General features: G+C 35.8%; 1 protein-coding gene across 1 annotated transcript; it reads right to left on the bottom strand.

Annotated features, from left to right (window-relative positions):
- Window positions 1-360: 360 nt before the first annotated feature.
- On the bottom strand, window positions 361-17,051 carry LOC116731981 (anoctamin-9). The gene is given in 26 exon segments (XM_032581932.1): window positions 361-1,235; window positions 2,402-2,514; window positions 2,716-2,806; window positions 2,909-3,022; window positions 3,101-3,248; window positions 3,320-3,472; window positions 3,550-3,749; window positions 4,325-4,422; window positions 4,531-4,588; window positions 4,694-4,805; window positions 5,321-5,357; window positions 5,442-5,588; window positions 5,761-5,865; window positions 5,961-6,043; window positions 7,975-8,035; window positions 8,116-8,209; window positions 8,306-8,440; window positions 11,940-12,019; window positions 12,658-12,716; window positions 12,812-12,861; window positions 14,097-14,233; window positions 14,319-14,438; window positions 14,532-14,546; window positions 14,548-14,598; window positions 15,279-15,390; window positions 16,952-17,051. Coding segments are annotated over 25 exon segments (2,316 nt in total). The 5' UTR covers window positions 15,300-15,390; window positions 16,952-17,051; the 3' UTR covers window positions 361-1,201.
- Between the last annotated feature and the right edge of the window lie 2,018 nt (window positions 17,052-19,069).

The raw sequence follows: 19,069 nt of genomic DNA, 5'->3' as shown, positions 1-19,069 counted from the left end.
TGTTCATGACCGGATCCTCCTGTTTTCATTTGTGTTTCCTGTCATCCTGCATGTTCCTGTTCTCCTCCTGCAGCATCTGTTTTTGATCATACCAAACTCCTGTCTGCATGTTGGTCTTGCTTTAAACTTAAACATGACAAAAACTAACATTTTTGATCACTGAATATCTTCATTAAAGTAAAAGGTTACAGGTAGAGTAGATTTAAACATCATGGTTTTAGTGCCTCATGTAACTTACTTACCTTAGTTATTCAGTTATTTATCAAGTCAATCATCAGTTTATGACCACATGCTATTTAGAAATATTATTTAAGAAGCTTTATTATTGCTCAAAACAAAAATACAGACATAAACAATGTCTCATATACATTCAAATCTCTTATTTTATTCAATTATACAAAATATAATAATGGAAAACATTATTCTTTACATAAACAAACCATCTGAAAAAAGCAACAAGCATTTTTTTTGTTTTGTTTTACAGCTTAAGGCATCATGATAACACAATCAGCAGTCTATGTGCAGTTTAGTACTTTCAGTAGAACACTCATATACTGTATGGCTCAAAATCACAGATCCAACACTAAGCTCTCAGCCAAAACCTAGTATATAATACCAACAATGTTATAAAAGGCAAGGTCAGTGACATCAGTTACAGTATACACACACTTCTGTTCAGGGCTTTACATCCATTCAAAGTGAGCATAATTGTTAGCATTTTGGTACTTTTAGTGATTTAAAAAATAAACATGCTTTTTATTTAATAAAATAAAATATGAAATGATTACACAACATACAACTGCAAAGATGAGACACATTAAAATTCCAAGCGAATATCTATATATTAACCCAGTGTCGATCCTTGGTTTTAACTGTCCCTGAAATTGTATGTTATCATCATTCAAAACAGATATATCAAATAATCAAAACTCCAAAATTAGTATGAGAACCATGCAAATATCATGTATACATTTCTGACCTTATCGATATGGACCCAACAATAAGAAAGCCGTCTTTCTGTAAAGCTTTTCAGGACATGGATAAAAACGATGTGTGCAATCCAGGTAGCACTTACAGTGTCAATTCAATTCACTATGGATCTCTTCAGGATACTTGTAAAATGTTTCAAACTGTTCCAGTTTGACACATAGATGCACAAGGCCACACTGGGGTTGTGTTTTCACAGTAAAATATTGTCCCATCAAGGCGTGCAAACAGAGTCAGGCTTGAAATACCTGCAGGAAATGACATTTGAAGTCATTAGATTTCAATTGAACACTCTGAACCAGAATAATATGTTTCATATTTTTATCTGCTTAAACATCTTCAGTACAGACAATAATGAAAAATGCAATACAACAGAAAAAAAGTGTCACTGCTAAAAGAAATGCTCTTCCTCTGCGGCCGAATAACAATATGAGTGATAAAAGATATTTTATGGGTACATTTTGAAAGGCAAATTAATACAATGTAAGAAATATTGACATTAGTTATCACAGCTAAGCATCAAACATTGTGTTCTCAAATTTAAATTTCCACAGAATGTATTAATCTAACTGTTTAAATTGAATTTGCACCTGATATTCACTACAAGAGAGCATAAATCAGAGAATAACTCTGGAGGAGCTTCAGACATGCGGTACTCAGGTGGGAGGATCTGCTGACTGGCTGACTTTTAGTCATTTACTAAAAAATTAGAAGAAATCTATCTACAGTCTGCCTCAAGCCAAATTGGGTATGACATGATAGAGACATGAACAAGCTGCTCTGCACCACATTTTTCAGATTTCTATTTGTAAAATAATTTTAAAAGCAGGTATTAATCTGCTTGCCATGTATTTGGGTGTGTTTTGTTTTTATTAATATTACCCTGAAGTAATGAGAATGAGTTTGGCTCGCCTGAGTTACTGTACTGTACTCTTATCCATGGAGAACCAACAAGAATCCAGAGAAACCTGCTAGTTTATATGGACTACTTGTTCTTATTCCTATTAAACGTGGGGAACCAATATGCAGTTTTATACATTTACCTTTTAGTCTTTCTTTTGGGTTCATTGTTTTGTTTGTATTTCCTAAAGCACTTGTTGCTGTTGCTAAAAATGTGCTATACAAATAAAATGACCTTACCTTACTTCAGAAACATGATAATGTTACACTTTTATTTTGAGGTTGACAAGATTTTTCATAAGGAGCATAACTTTTATGAAAAAATAACTTTTAAACACTTACCAGTAATTCTGTTTGGTAAAGACAGAAGTCTGAGTCTGTGAAATGTTGTTATATTTTTATGTTGCTTGGTTTTAGTGAGGTCTGAATAATGAATTATTGTACATGTATGTAGTTAATTACTGTACTGAGATTAGATCTTCTGAAGTGAAACTAAACAGAAACAGAGACTCACTTTAGATCCTCTTGAAGTCTTCTGAATTTGTCCATGAGGCCGTCATTTTTCACATTCATCGGCGAAGGCGGAATGAACCAGGATGCAATGAACTTACATATGACAAGAACATGCTGCAAGGAGAGTAGATAAAATTAGGAATGCAATATTTTTCTCCATCTGTAACCATGCAGAATGAGCTTTGTTCCCCAGCTTGTCATTCAGCTTTAAAAAAAAACATTAAAACAATGTCTGGTTTTGCTATTGCTTTCAAAGAAATATTTTAAGCTCAGCCAGGATGTAAATGAAAGGTTTTTGTTGTTGACAAGACTCACCTCAAAGAGGATAACAAAAGCAAAGCGCACAGCTAAAATCAGCCAAAACTGATGGGTAATATTAAAGTCAGTGTCTCTGTAATCTTTGTAGCTGCGAAAAGAAGCACAATGGAAAATATGTGTGTTGAAAGAACAATTTTTATTTATTTAAAAAAAACAAAACTTTTAAAAACAATTTGAAAGAAAAACAAACCTGCATGAAGTAGCAATGATTCCATCTGTGACCATTTGGTCTAGGTCAAACTTTACTCTGCTATCAGCCATTGATGCAACAGAGAGGGTGTTGTTGATGTAACCAGACATGCAGCTGAGGCACAAGAATCAAGATGAAGCAAATGTTTTATGGCGACATATAACCATTTTAAAGAAAAGGAAAAGATCTCACTCTTTCACCCCTGCTGTGCCGTTGACACATGGGCCATAGACGTAACGATACACAAGTCGAGGGATAAAATCAGATGAAACCCCAATTACCAGCCCATTTACAATGACAGCTAAAACACCGATAGCCTCCAGTATGTCTATCCAGACGCCTGAGGAAAAAGGAAAGAACTGTCAACATGCATGAATCCAAAATAAACTAATATCCACAGATCAAAGTTACCGATGGTATTGGTCTTCTTGGGGACCATTCTGCGCTCCAGTGTGACCATCTTAATGGCGTCCAAGCGAATCTCAATCACGTTATTGAGGAGAGCAAACAGAGGAGCAAGTGGAAATGCTGCCACAAATATGGTGGTAAAGCTAAACTGGATCACTACAGTGAGAATGCAGAAAAACAAAGTTAACCAAGACAAGTTCAGTGTTTGTGTTTACTAATCACGCAGTTCATACCCATCTCTAAGAACTCATTGAAGAGGCTGAAAGAGTCCACATCGGTGAGTTCATAGTTCGTGTGCCAGTCCCTGAGTTTGCAGTTTTCGCACAGCTCTTGTCCCTCTTTGAGCTGATAGTCATCTTTCAGGTAGCAGGTGGCGCATTTCCTCTGCAGCTTATGTTGCCTTTTCCTCTTCTCCAAGAACTTCTTGAACAAGCTAATGCAAACAGACAGCTTTTAAATAGCCTAAACCAACGTTTTACACATGTCATACGGTACGATCCATTTAGAAAGTACATGATACAACATGAGATAAGTCAATATGATACCTTATTGGCTTCAGGGTTCAGAGAGGAGAATAATAGAAATAGGGTGAGGGTGAGGGATGATCCACTTTCAAGAGCGATCAGCAAAAAGATTAAGATAAAACCATCCAGTGCCATATGATATGAGTTGATGTGATATGATATGTTACATTGCAATATGATGCTAAATGTAACAACACAGTATGATATGATGTGCTATGATATGGTATTATATAATGAAATTGAGTGAAATTCCTCTCTCTGGGTAGAGCATCCAAAGATCTAATGCAACTAAGAGTTAAACTACTCCAAAATTTCAGTTTATTTATTTATCCCTTCACAGACTTGTAACATAAATGTAAATAGTTACTACCAACCTCTGTCTGGTCAGCAATATAAAATAAAATATGACACAACACAAGAAAGCATGACATAAAAAACCCCAAAAACAATATGATGGAAAGTAATTAAAGTGAATATTACTTACGGACCAAAGTACTCAAACATATTACTGATGATTTGCTTCAGCACCATTATAATTGCCATTTGAATGAACAAGTCTGTGAGACATCCACTCGGGTGACACTAAAAGAAAGTGTAGGAACAATGCAGTCACTTTATTCACATAAGAAGTACAACAGCATTCCTTTAGCTGTTTCATGATAAATGAGATATGAAACTGTAATCACTCACTTCTTCCAGTCTCCATTGCCCTGCAAGCCGTACATATTCACCTGGATGGCCATTAATCCTGTTATCAGTGCAAGAAAACATTCAGTGACTTGTCCTGTAAGCCTAAACCAATTAGTGAAGAACAGTAGGCTTCAGAAATCAGAGCATAAATCCCAAGTTTTACCTGCCAAGAAAAAATGCCACATAGAAGAGGGAACAGAAGTAGGTGAAGAACTGGAAGGTGAACATCTTGACTGTGAAACTTTTCTCCGTGTCAGCAAATGTCCTTGTCTCTTCTGTTAAACAGAACAATGTTTAACATGTTTCAAAGCTCTGCTAGGTTTACACAGGCCCAAAATATGAACAATATTCAGAGGATTTGAGATACAGCATATCCATTAATGCAGTCTCCAATATTTTCATGTTTTTTTTCTTTGTTTCCCTCCCCTGAGTATAGCCCTACTCATCCAAAGTCTAAGTACAGAAAGCATACGTAAAAATATTTGAGTTGCTTGGAAACTTTTCTTTAATCTTGTTTTGATTTTTTATGTCATTGTGTCCTAACCAATAAAAACTGTGTGTAGCTTTTAAAGTGTTTAAAGCCATTAAGAGAATGTGCTTTACAGGTTTTAGTTTTGCTATGCCCTAAACTTTCAAGCCAAAGACGCTTTTTAGTGATTAATCACAACAGACAATTTTTTCCCGTGTGTAAGCTTATTTTTTATATTCCCAACTTCCTGCTTTAGTTTAAATTAGATAAATTTAGACAAATTTAAATTTGTGACACCAGGAACAAGTAGAGCCAAAATACCTATCTTACAGAGCTTCAAAGCAACAATCCTGTTAACCTGCAAAAAAAAATCACAAGATATCAGGATCACAGAGAATACTGCAACAATAACAATGAAATATACATTTAGAGGTCTTAGTACCTTAGTCATAACGGTGATGATGATGAAATGGAGCACAGCGCCTGCCAACATAGAGCCGAGGTTGCTTTTGAAATCTTTAGCCAGAAGCCCTGCTACAAGCACCCTGAATACCACCAAGAAATGTGTCAAGCCAATAATCACCAGCATCTGAGAAAACAGAAAAAAAAAAATTTGTTACCTGTCAATAAATATATGGGTCTCCATAATTTACTGAAAACCACAATATATTCGCACATTTCTGACACCTAGAAGAGATTCGGCCCTCTTTTTTTGGCCAAATAATGCATTTTGATGAGGTCAGATAAATGACATATCTCACCATAACTATGACACAGATCAAAACCAGAGCAGTGCGCAAGTAAGAATGCTTGTACATCTTCGGGCGACAGTCGGCATTGTTCACGAGTTCCAGGATCAGTTCCTCCTGCAATTAAATTAAAGCAATAAATTAGACCAAAGGCCAATTCGATGAGCTCTGTTGCTGCCTGAGAGAAATACAATATTCCAAACTGACTGTACCTCTGATTCAGACCAGTCAGTCACTCTCCATTCGCACACATAACTGGCCAGATGTCTCTTCCAGAACTCCATAAACAGTGTTGCTGTGGAAGATAATATTCTCTGTAAATATCTGATCATTACACATAATTATTTTATGTGTTTTCGACATTTACGTTATTGAAATTTGCTTGTATTTGCAGTTTATTGTCCAACAAACGAACAGAAAATTTTAACCAAATTGGAACTGGATTTAAAAAATTGTTTCATTCCAGGTTTAAATCTTACTTTTAAGTCCAAAATTTGTGGGAGTTTGCAGACAAAATTGAAAATAAATTCAAACATGCAAAAATTTGCAATATGTTTAAACTCATACCTTATATGTGACCCATATTCATGTTGATAAAAATGTTTGCCAGACGTTCTCATAATACCAAAGTTATCAGAAGATTGCCCAAATTTATTCCTAAGTTTGCACTTTTAAAAATGCATTTGAACTGTTATTTTTTTATGATAGATCAAAGACGCTTCACACCTCTTTAATGATTTGTTTGAACAAAAATTGATTCCACAAAATTTTTTCCAATCCACAGTCAAATGACCCGAAACTCACATGTGGACAAAACAGGTTACAGCAAGGTTTTAAAACTGAACTGTCCTCAACTAAACACAAAAAAGTTTATTTTTAAAGCACTGTGCTTGGAAACTGGGTCTGTGTCAGAAATCCAGCAATTTCAACTTAATTCTACAAATTCTGCCAAAACCAATACTCAAATATCAAATGAGAAGCTAAAAAAAAAAGCATACAGTTTAGGCACAAAATTCTTAATACTTATTGACTCTCAAAAGTGTGCACATCATTCATTTCCCTTCTTGACAAAATGACAAGTTTGCTTCTGTAGGTGTGGTGTATTTTTAGTGATGCTGTTGTTTTTAACCACGTGTTTTTGGAAGCCCTAAAGTTCCAGTTTAGTTTCACCAGACCATAACACGTGATCCCACGAGGCCTGGGGAGATTTTAGCAAGAACAGAGTATTTCCTTTGAAAGGAGATGGTTTTATCTTTCAGCTCTGTACGTCTTGCTTTGCAAACATGAAGAATACAAGGGATTGTTGCCACATGTAGAAAACAACCAATACTTTTTAGAAACTCTTGTTGGCCGCCTCCATGACCATTTTCAGACTCTTCTTTTTTTTTATCAGTTACCGAGAAATGCTTTTGTGTTTTCCCTGTCGTCCAATAATTTCTCTACTCATCTGTTTACTTCCTTCAATCTGAAAAAAAGTGTGTGGTAAAATTTATTTGTTCACTTCTCCTGACTGATTCATTTGCAAAATGAGACCTTGTTGATCCTTTGTAGCATCTCAATAACTCTAACTAAAGGAAAATATGTATTAAAGTTCCATTTGTACATTGTAATAACTCTGGCACTGTGTATATTTGAACCCATATGTATAATTATGACTGTGTCACAATAAAATCAACCATGTGCATTCAATTCTTACTTAAATTCTTACTTATTGGATTTCATATGCTGTATGAAACCAGGGTTAAAATAATTTTTTAAGACCCCTAAATCAGCATTACATTCATGCCCATGATGAGTGTGTGCAAACATCCAACCCGTAGTAAAGTTATGGTCTTGAACATCTCACTTTGTCTCACTGTCAAGTCATTTCTTAGCCTTTTTAGAAGCAGGGTTATATATTACTTCAGATTACATAAATTGCTGCATGCTTAACCACTCCCACAGACAGATGGCGCCTGTTTCAGAGGTAAGTAGCCAAGAGAAGTAGGTTTGATATTTTCTTGGCAGTGAACTTCTCGTTATCATAAAAAACTGGCAGCTAAATGAAATAATTCTGCGACAGAAGAACAAGCAATCGTGCAAGGTACAGCCAAAATGTTTCAGCAAATACACAATAGCATTATAACAGAAATCTACAGCTCAATTTCAGCTAATAAATGTGTCTCACTGTGAGGTATGGGTTTTATTATTTTGAATGTGCGTGTTTTCATGTGCTCACAAACTCACTCCATATTGCCATGAACATGGCGAAGAACACCGTGCCGTTATTGTCGAACAGCAGGCTCAGCTGTGAACAGAGAAAACCAGCAGTGAGAACCAGCCAGCAGTTATTAACCACAGAGCTACTTAGTAGTTAAACAGACAAACCTTGGCATATGAGCATGTGTCTGAAAGCTTCCACACTTTGCAACCATTGTCACAAAGTGGACACATGACTGTGTTAGACTCACAAACCTCTTGTCTACAAGACAGTAAGGTCAGTCATTATGGAGGGGTAATTACAGAGGAAAATGTTCTGTCATATCACTTAAGAGAAAGAAAATATTGGAAAGCTTACACAAGGGGTGAAGAGTTGAAGTAGCTGAGGCCATAGAGAAAGACTAAAATGCCAATAACGGCCGGCAGGATGAGGAGAAACGTGTACCATCCCAACCACAGGAAGTACAAGGCCACCTTCTCTCCAAAGTAGTCCCTGAAAAACACACAAACAGTGCAGACAAGGAGGAAAACCCAAGTCAGTGAAGAAACAAACTGGATGCAAATACAGCACTGTGGAAAAGCATCTGCCTCTTTTCATTATTTTTAACACTTTAATGTGTGAAGTCAAACTAAATTTTAATGTCAGACGAAGATGGTCAAAGTCAACATAAAAAGTTTTTGAATCATGGTGTGATGGAAAAATTACATTAAGGTCACATCTGCTAGTCATGTTATATGAATGATTGTGAACTCTCACCAAAAGAACTATTTGGGTTACATGTAGAAGGTTGGAAGTTGTTTTCTACAGCTGCATCAGAACCAGACTGTCTCACCCTTTGTTGTTAATTCTTTATCCTTGGTATAAAACTCATATGTTGCCTCTGCCTGACAGAGCTTTTCATCCAGACCTGCTTCATTACTGATTGTCCTACAAGCTCTCTGTATTGTGCACAATATATGAATAAACCTGATTGAGTGATTTCACCTGAACAGTGCTTGGAAATAGTATTTTTTCCAAGACAATGGTTTTATCAGGTATATCTAAATGCTATAAAAGCCCTCTCACACTGTTAAATCATGGATTTATTTTGAACAACTATTTCCAAAACTTTTGGAAAGAAACTCAAATTCACTGCTGAAGTTTTATTATTAGATTTATTCAATCAAGAAATAAAGGTAGGCCAAAGCATTGGCCCTCAACACTAGTTCTTAATTCAAGTAAAGCCAATTGAAGTTTATTTGTATAGCACAAAAAAACATATAAACATCATCCAGTCATGTTTCAATTGCTTGTTTCATAATTGAAACAAGCCAGGAAAATTATATTTTGTAAGATATCATCATCAAAATCATCAAGCAAAAAGGAGCCCACAGCCTGCATACTTTAATAATTTATCTAATGTTATTAAAGAAATAAAAAGTATCCCCCATTAACTAAATTAAATGTGCTTTATCACATTTCATTGGAAAGTTATGCAAGATTTTACTAGCCACACTGACACATGTAGACTGCTAAATCTGTAGATACAAGAGATTTAAACAGAACCTTTCTGATAACAAGAAGCGGGCTACAATATCTAAAAAAAATCATCCCAGATTGCCTTAAAGACATTCAAACACAGATGAGGAAGAAAGTTACTGATTTGTATGGAAACAATTACAAAGCCATTTCTAAGGTTTTGTAATGGAACAGTGAACCTTCAACAGCTCTGTGAAAAATTTAGCTAGTCTGCCTTCTTCCAGTGCTAACTAGAAACAACCAATTAGAGCCCAGAGGAGGGTCTTAGCGCTGTCAATCACCCTCTGTGTGCTCACCGTCCCTCCATTCTCTCTGCTATGCTGCAGCTACATCCTGAGAGCATAGTCTGTTGTGAATGTTCAGTCTAGTTAGCATGGTTTTCCTGTAATGCAAAGTTGTTTATCCTCCATTAGAATATTTCACAGCAAATACATGAGGATGATTGGCAGCGCTAAGGTAATCCCCCTGCCTCTGATTGGTTGTTTTTGGTCGGGAGCAAGGCATTTCTTCAGAACGCAACAGTAGCACTGTGGGAAGGTCGATCTTTTCACGACATGGTGACAATTTTAACAAATATGTAAAAAATAAGAATTTTATATATATATATATATATATATATATATATATAAGTTACATACTGCAGCTTTATTCAATAAAATCATTTGAAAGTTGGTTCTCAGTTTATAATATTTAGTTTAAATAAATTAATTTGAGGATCTGATACATTTAAGAGGTTTTCTTAATTATCTGGCACTAATGTATAGGATGATACATTGGGTCTTAAAACAGTTAGCTTGATTTACCAAAAAGTAAAATTAACATGCATAATCTTTTTTATACTGCTTTTTTATGTTTTTATGGTGTAAAGCACTTTGAACTGCCCTGTTGCTGAAAAGCGCTATAAAAATAAACTCTTTTGATTGGCTGGTAATAAACATTGCATGTCGATGAAATAATCACGTTTGCCTAGAAAGTTTACAAAAACACAGAAGACTAAAAATATTCATATATGAAGTCAGGTGTGATAAAATGTTTGTTCTCAACATAAGTGAAAACTAAGTTTTGATTTCCACTGGTGGCACACGATCCATGTGGGCTGTAAAGTGACTCTTGGGTTGTTGCTCATGATTGATGGCAGGGTGGAGTGAGATAGAGGGATTAGGGCTCAGGCAATCTGTCACCTCTCACCTCTGGACATGAAATATTGATCTTAACAGAAAGAATGAGATCTTGGCTACAAGCTGCTTTTGCAATGTGGCTCAGATCAAAAGTGGATCTCCTCTTTTGTTTGAGGAGAGGTAATGATACAGTTCCAGTTTTAACAGTAACACATTTTTTGACTGACAGTCTGTTTATGTTTTTTTTTTTTTTGTACTTACGAGTTGACTACAATGTTAAGGCTTCTGTCTGTTTGCCTACTTTTTTATTTAAAGTTAAAATTCTCACTAAGGTTAAAATGTTGGGGTTTCTGACAACAAATCCAAAATTTGAATCTTGTGTTGTTATCAAGAGTCATTATCACTTTTGCTACTTGTTTCTTGTTGCAAGATATTTATTTCCCACTCCTTACTAATGGCAATTCCTTTGGAGGACTAGTATGCAAGCTAACTCCCTTTAATTAGAAGAAACCCTGAATCTTCTGGTTGGCTCAACCAGCAAAGTTCTACTTTTCTTCTTCTCAAACTAAAGGGGGCAGCACCACACATTTTAGATTTATATTTGCACAGAAAATATAAATTAATGTCTTATCATCTTTGTACTTCAAAAATATATGCTACCTTATGTTGGTCTATCAAACAAAGTCCCAACAGAAAGACAAAGAAAGGAAATTTGTAGTTGTAAAATGCAAAAAAAAAAAAAAAAAATGCTTTCGCAAGGCACTGTAGCCATGATTGGGACTAATAATGTCTGTTTTGTCAAAGTTAATATGCTGAGAGAATTATCTACTGCACGTAAGATAATGACTGTTTATAACCTCTCAGCAAAATCCAATTTCAGAAATTTTTTAAACTGCAAACATCTTGCAGAAGCTTCAAAATTTACAGAAGATGCATAAGCTGAAATATACAAAAATGATGGTGTTTAAAAATATGATAAATGAATAAAGGACAGAAATAAAATAGACAACAAATTATAAAGGTTTTGTGTTGCAAGTCAAACAGAGTAGTGTCTGTACTGTTAAAATACTACGGTCATGCAGAGGGATGAATCATGTGTTGCATTTTCCTATAAACAAATGTCTATAATTATGTTGAAAAAAAAATCCTTGCCAATCATTTCTTTTTCTTCTGGTAGTATGACTGATATCAACATTTTTTCTGCTTGCATGTGAAATTCCACAGGCAGACCTCTATTAGCACATGATGTTGGAGGGATCTTGGCTGTTTTCTTGTTTCTATAACAACCCTGCAGCCATTTAATCAACTGCATAAAAAGCAGAATAATGAAGAGGCTGTTGTGTTGCAGTCCAAACCTGACTTTAGTTACGGGTTGCCCTTTGAAACAGGCCGTCCATCGTGCCCATTCCTCCTTCAGCTCTTTCTGTTTCCTTTTCTGTAAGCGGGGGCGCAAAAATCAAAGGAAATCATCAATATGAAAAAGAGCTTTGAACAAACTGCTACCATACTGCATACAGTTGCACTAAAAGATGAATCCTGCAGTGTGAGAATGTGATGTGGTGCCATTTTCAAAACATTTTAACAGGTTTTGCCATGTTTCAATTAACATTATTGTTGCTGCACATCTGAACAATCATGCTAAGCACACAGGAAATTAATTTATCTTATCCTGCCTGTGTTTGTCCAGAAAACAGAAGGGCAAACATGCTAATGTTTTCCCAGTCGCATAACAACACTGCATGCTCACGCACAAGCCTGCGTACTCCCAGTGCTGGATGACTCATTTCACTAACATGAATTGCATTGCATTTCTGTGAGCAAATATCTTTTGGCAACAATGTTTTGTTAAGAAAGCCACAATCAAGTTTCACCTCATTATCTTCGAAGAATCTAAAAAAAAGAAAAACATTTAACCAAGAACAAAACCTGTTTAGTGTAATTCATCATAGCTGATAAAATGTCCCTGACTTTTCTAAGCTTTGGTATTAAATGTAATTACTGTTTTGTAATTACATTTTACATTTGAAATGAATGCTCTTGGTGTTGAACAATAATGTAAAGTTGGAATTTTACCTCATGTAAACAGAACCTCGTCTCAAAAACCTTAGCCTTCATGAGATCCCGCAAGTTCTCTGAAAAGTTTCCAGCAAAGGAGAACGATGAGAAAAATGAAGAGCTGATTAAAATCACTTTTTAAGAGCCCAGATTATCAACTGCTCTGACTCACCTTTAGTGCTGATTTGTGTGTGATTTATTATGAAGTGGACGATCCTTATCCTGCAATAATGGGACAAGTATCACTTGTAAAGTCAGTGATGCAGCAAATGAGAAGAATAATGTCATTTATTCAGCTGACCCATATATAAATTTACTTTTAAATAATAATTGAAATGATCTAGTTCACACAAGAGAATAAAGTGTGATCTAAAAATGAAATGTTGATTAAAAAAAAATAACTGTCATAGTTTTGGTCTGAAGTTGATATACATGTTGACATAAATTACTTTTGTGGGAACATTCATTATTTTTCAGCAAGGAAAAATCAGACAAATTTTTTCTTTTTTTTTCAAAACAAGAATTGAGGTTTTCTTTTAGTATATTTTTCAAATAAATTAATGGTCAAAATACTACAAACAAGCTCAAATGTATACAAACATTCCCACTAACGTTCACATAAATGTCCCTTAGCAATTTATAGAGACACCAATGCTTTCTGCAACTTTCAGGAAGCTTCCTATGGTGAAATGAGATAAAGCTTAAACTAATAAGTCACAATGACAGAATATATGTTTGAAGAAAGTCAAAATGAGGGTTTAATTTGCTTCAAGTGGTACAAGTGCAGCTCATAATGTGGATTGAATAATAAAGAAGCAGAACTACTGGCAAAATCTTTGTTAAAATTTGGTGCTCAAACAAGATTACGATCAAAACCTGTTTTAGGAGGGATAAAGCAGGATAACCTTGAGCTTCTAGACTTAAACTGACTTAAACTATTCAAAGTTCAAGTGTAATGCTTTAGGCTAGAGTCTGTCAGGAAAAAAAATATCAAAATAAACTCACTCACTCCAGCAAGAATTATGCCAGTTGTTTCTTGTGTTTGTTGATGGCTACACAAAAAGTTTAGTATCCCTGCAAATTGCTAAGTAGTGTTTAATCACATATGAGTTGGGGTGTGTGCATATTCAAATTCAAACTTGTTTACCCTGGTCTTGTTTTTAAATGAACTGGATTTGAAGTGTTGTATATGAAAATAGAGCATCATTACAGCATATTTAAATGATTTTCCTCAAAAAAATAACAGCTCATAAAATCATTTAAAGCTGGAAATTAATAATACTGTTCACACCGAATGAGTAAGGTGTGTAAACCTTAGATGTAAATTGCAACACGTAGCGTCTTTAGAGATAATTTGTATGAAAACACTCATATGATAATAATAAAAAGGAACAATGTTTAAAATAGCATCAGGGGTTGTTTTGAACGCCAAACATAGCTGGAGTTGCTGGTCTTACCTTGTGCTAAGAGAGATATTGCTGTCTGTTGAGCTCCCACTGCAGGCATCGGATATTTTGAGCAGATATCTGTATTTCTGAAATATTTCTTTTGGTGCCTGGATCCCATAGAAGACGAGATTATCATTGATAATTTTCTAATAAGAAGAAATTGTGACAAATTAATAAGGAACTTTACCACAAAGAAAGTGCATATGCTTTTGTTTATTATGCAAGACCCACTGTCACTTTGAAGTTCTTATTCTGCAGCTGCTCTATGTATTCCCTTTGTTTCCTGGCGTGTCTCTCCCCCTCATTCATCAATTTGGCGACCAGGACGTAGTCGTATGACAGTGGAGTGAACTGTGTGCGCAAAAATGATGCAGGTCAGATTTATCGGTGAATGATCATAATAATTCTGGGTATTCTTAGAATTGGCCCATCAGTTCAACTCACCACAGGAGGAGGTTCAGTTGCCATTCTCTTTCACCACTCCTATAAATTCCAGTAATTCGATACTGGGCTTTATCACAAAATAACAACAAAAAAAATAAAAAGCTGAACTTAAGTTGCACAGTTATAAACCATATACAAGTAGGAACTGCATAAAACCTTCATGGAAGTGTTAGACATCATAAATTCATATCAGCAAACAACAAGTTCCCTGAGTCTGATTGTGCTAGATTCAAATCTTACACAAACCACTTGAGCGTTCATCACCTGCTACAGAAATCCAGTCTAACTATAACCTGAGGCGTGTCCAGGAATGCCAGTTTAGGGAGAAACCATGAACCTGACTTACCACAGAGAACTGCCGCTGCACAATCTAACTCTAACCCGAATGAACGGTAGGTCATTGGGCTATATCTCAATCAGCAGAGCAATCATATCCATACAGCTAAGCCTGAATGTAGTTCCAATCAGAAAGGGAGCGGCTAATCTAGTGGCACAATATGAGTTCAATCACTAACTGACTGTGCAAATGCAAACAGGCTTTAGATGAACTATTGTAAAAAGGTAATCAGGGTTTTTCTTTTATGGGTTTGTGTCATTTAGAGGGGCTTCACAGCGCATGTGTGGACTCTATGTTAAAGAACGGAATAAGAATTGCTTTCAAAGAGCGAGCTTTCTACAATACAACTAATATCTGTTCCTTGAGCAGCTGCATTATGTATCAGTATGATTATTAACGCAACCACCTACCTGCCTCCTGTGCCCCGGCATGATGAGGGAAACCAGCGGCGACCTCCTGGACAACAACAACCTTTCTCTCTCCTGAGTCCTCCAATCTCACTCAGCTCTTTGTTATATCCAACTGATAATAAAAAATAAAAAATAAAAACATGCAGTCTTCAACAAACAGCCGGTAACTTCCGGATTACACCTGGAGGAAATGTGCCGTCTAACAAGCGAAGGTATGTCAGAAGCGACTCAACCTGTTGCTGCTGTCACAGCATTTATCTTGACTGACGCCACCTTATATGTTCGCGTCAGCTCAGTCCGTCCGAACAAAAGCGAGTCAAAATTACTAGGAAACCACCGTCCACACTGTTGCACTATTGGCAAAGCCAAAATGAGACTCTGGATGTGATTTGTCAGGTGAGAGAATGGAATGACATCTATTTCTTCGTTGCCTCCCCTCCTCTGGACTGTGAAGTTCCGCTTGTCCGCCGCTAGATGGCAGCAAACATGATGACGTTTAACCGTCTGCCAGGCCTCTGACGGGGTTGTGATTGAATCATCCGGCACTCGTCAGTCGCTCCGACATTTTTCAAGAGACAGCAATTCATTTGCACTAATGGAGAACGGACAAAATCCTTCCTTTTATTAGCTGCATGAATGCTAAATTCAATCCAAAGACACCTTTATCTCAAAAGAAAATTAAATATTCTGTCATCCAAGTATTTTCAGAGTCGTTGTGAACTAATCATTGTGTTAGTGAATGTAAATCTATAAAGTTGAAACTTTCATTTTTGCTAAATACCAGAATAATTCTTTCTTCGATTTTTAAACTTTATATAAATATGTAAAAACAGTGTAGCTCGACTTCAACATCTTTGAAAAATAAATACACAAGCTTCTCATATTGATTTGCTGAAATTGTGGTGCATTGCCCGGACAGACCTGTTGACACTGAGTCAGTTTTGTAGGTCTCAATCACACATTTTGTTTGCTCTTTAAAATGACTTTCTGTGTGATGACCACCTAGAACTGTAACTAATTTGGCTTTATGATTAGGGTCATTGTGAATTTTGTACACCAATATATGTCCAAATTTTAACTCCCTGTTTGATATCTTGAGATGTTGCATCAATATTTCTATAAAATGTTCTTTACTTGAGTTACTCTCCGCTATATAAAGAGCGCCAGTCCCTCCAGTAACCAAACCCACCAGATATGATGCTGCAAAGACAGAGTACTGTGATTTTTATGTATGTAAATTTGACTTTGAGGAAAATACAAAAACTAATCTAAAACAAATATTTTTCTTTTACTCTGGCATTTAGCAGATAAAAGTAATTCTGGTAATCTTGATCGGCCTAAAACAGGACGTGGTCTGATTTATTCCCAAACAGTGAGGAAAATAATTAATGTCTCTCTCCATAGATACCCTATATTGATATCTTGTTTAAAATTGTAATGAAAAAGTTATTAACACTTAGCAAAGACACCAAAATTACCTAAGTGTTGTATATAATTTTAGTTTTGGAAGTTGCAAGCCAAACATTTCTTGAGTCCTACAATGTAAAGACTGAGCTGGTCTATGTGCTTAAAAATGGAGTCAATCAAGAGAGTTTGAACAAATATGTCTTTTGATCTGTCAATATGGCAGTAAGACTTATAAATAGATGAATAAATGTAGAAAATTAACTCACCATATCAAACTCTCCTTCCTCACAGCCTTCAAAACAGCCTGTGCCAAACTGCTTTCAAGAAAAAGTCTTGAAAACAGTCTGTCACCGCAGTTTTCCTTCCTCTTCTTCTCTTGTCTACATTCATGGGAAATGCCGCAAGAATTAGTCATTTAAGTAGTTTAATTCCAACTAAGAAAATAAGAGAAACAAATGAAAGATCAAGCTGCTCAAGAAGTTTTTCTTAACGTATTCATACGCTTCCAATTGTTCATATTTTCACATTACAGTCACAACCTTCAATGCAATTTTTGGGGGACTTTATGCGATTATGCCAACACAAACTATGACATTAAGTAGAAAGAAAATGCTGATATCATCATCAAACTGAAATTTTGTCTTAAAGTATGAGTTGACAAATTAATCAAAAGTAATTACTTTTAGTGTACAGTATGTAAGTTTAGCTTTTTTTGTTGTTGTTTCAGCTTTAGGTAAGCTTCCTGTTTTATTTTGTTAAGCCATTTCCTTTTTATGTTTATGCCTTAGGTTGTCTTGGAGTTGTGTTTGTCAGTATTCAAAATGTCTGTGTATGATCCTTGTTAACTATTTTTCTGTATCATGATCATTGGCTTAGTGTTGATTATTGCTTTGACACACATTTTCATTTCATGCTAGTGTTTATTTTCAAGGTTCTCTGCTCAGCTCTGATTTTAATCTGTACCAGGTCTGCTCAGATCCATCACCTCAATGAAAGGACGATACAACAAACTGTTTGAGAACATGCCTCTGAGGAAATTAAATGCTTCAATTGCCTGTCTCATAAGTTCAAGTATTAAGACAAGCATTAAATCTAGCTAAAACATTTTGAAATTTGTAACATTGTCACTCAGTTCCTCCGTTTTCACACACTGCGTCTGCGTCGGACTTCCCAACCATCTCATTTGGGTGTGAAAAAAAAGCAAAGCAACATGAACGGGTGGTCCTCTGTGCCTTGTAATTAAAGATGATTTTACCATTAGCTTCTGAAACCTCGGAGGGCAGTGCTCACCCAAGCAGGCCCACATCCCACAGAGGAGAAGCGACATGAGGCTGGCGAAAAAACGCATGGCGGTGGAATAAATAAGCGGTTATATTTCTGCAGACCAGCCACACCCAACACACGAAGATCACATAATTACACCCGCACAGGACTGTGTGAACCACTTGAAGGCTGACAGAGAGGGACCACTGCTGCTAAATTTGACCAGAGTGGAAGTTCAGAGCGGGGAGGAGTCTGGGAGGTACAACGGTGAACTGTGAGCGAGCAATTCCTCATCTTCATGTCAGAGAGGAACAAAGACTCAGTAGCGTGGTTACTTAAAAAGGGACACCACGCATTGTCCTGCTCTAAACAAACCACTAAACTAAGCATCCTGCCTCCTGTATGAGGCTTGTGTCTAATCAAAGGCTTACTCGTATTTTTTTTTTTTTTTTAACAGCTCACATACATGCACACATTTCTTCTTGACTGTTCTAGAGCAGATGTTGCATGCTCCCAATGGTAGGTAACATTTGTGAGAATGTTGATATGAAAATGTTTGGCTTGGCACAGGTTAATTTTGTTCCTGTTTAGTTCTAGGAAATTGCCCCGTGGACATTTTTTGTTAAACAAATTAAACAAATGAAGGTATCTACTCTTGCTAATCAAAAGGAGTAGCAGAAAAACTCTTTACTTTTGTGTCCAAACATAAGGTGCATGTGGACATACTTTGTTTAACATTGGCTGCCCTTTGGTAAATAATTGCACTGGCTAAACATATTAACACATCATACTTTCTATTGATTATGTGATACATTTCTGAGAACCCTGTACTACATTTAATGCACACATGGGCCACACAAATAAAGTTAGTTTTATTAAAAATGTCATTTTTTGTTGTGAAATTGTATGTGAATTGTACATACAATATTGTAAAGAAACCAAGTTATCTGAACTTTGTAGAAAAGTGATGCTTATATCATTGTAGATCAAAAACACAAAAATCCTCTTAAATATTTGTCTGATTAAAAAGAAAGGTGTTTAATTTCCTAACATTAACACACTATCTGACTGCATCCAGATCTATCTCAAAAAATAAATTTTGTTTGCTTGGGTTGGTTCCC

This window comes from Xiphophorus hellerii, chromosome 2 (genome assembly GCF_003331165.1).
Source record: "Xiphophorus hellerii strain 12219 chromosome 2, Xiphophorus_hellerii-4.1, whole genome shotgun sequence".
Taxonomy (NCBI): Eukaryota; Metazoa; Chordata; class Actinopteri; order Cyprinodontiformes; family Poeciliidae; genus Xiphophorus; species Xiphophorus hellerii.
The sequence above is the reverse complement of the archived record's forward strand: the minus strand, read 5'-3'. Positions and strand labels throughout refer to the sequence as shown.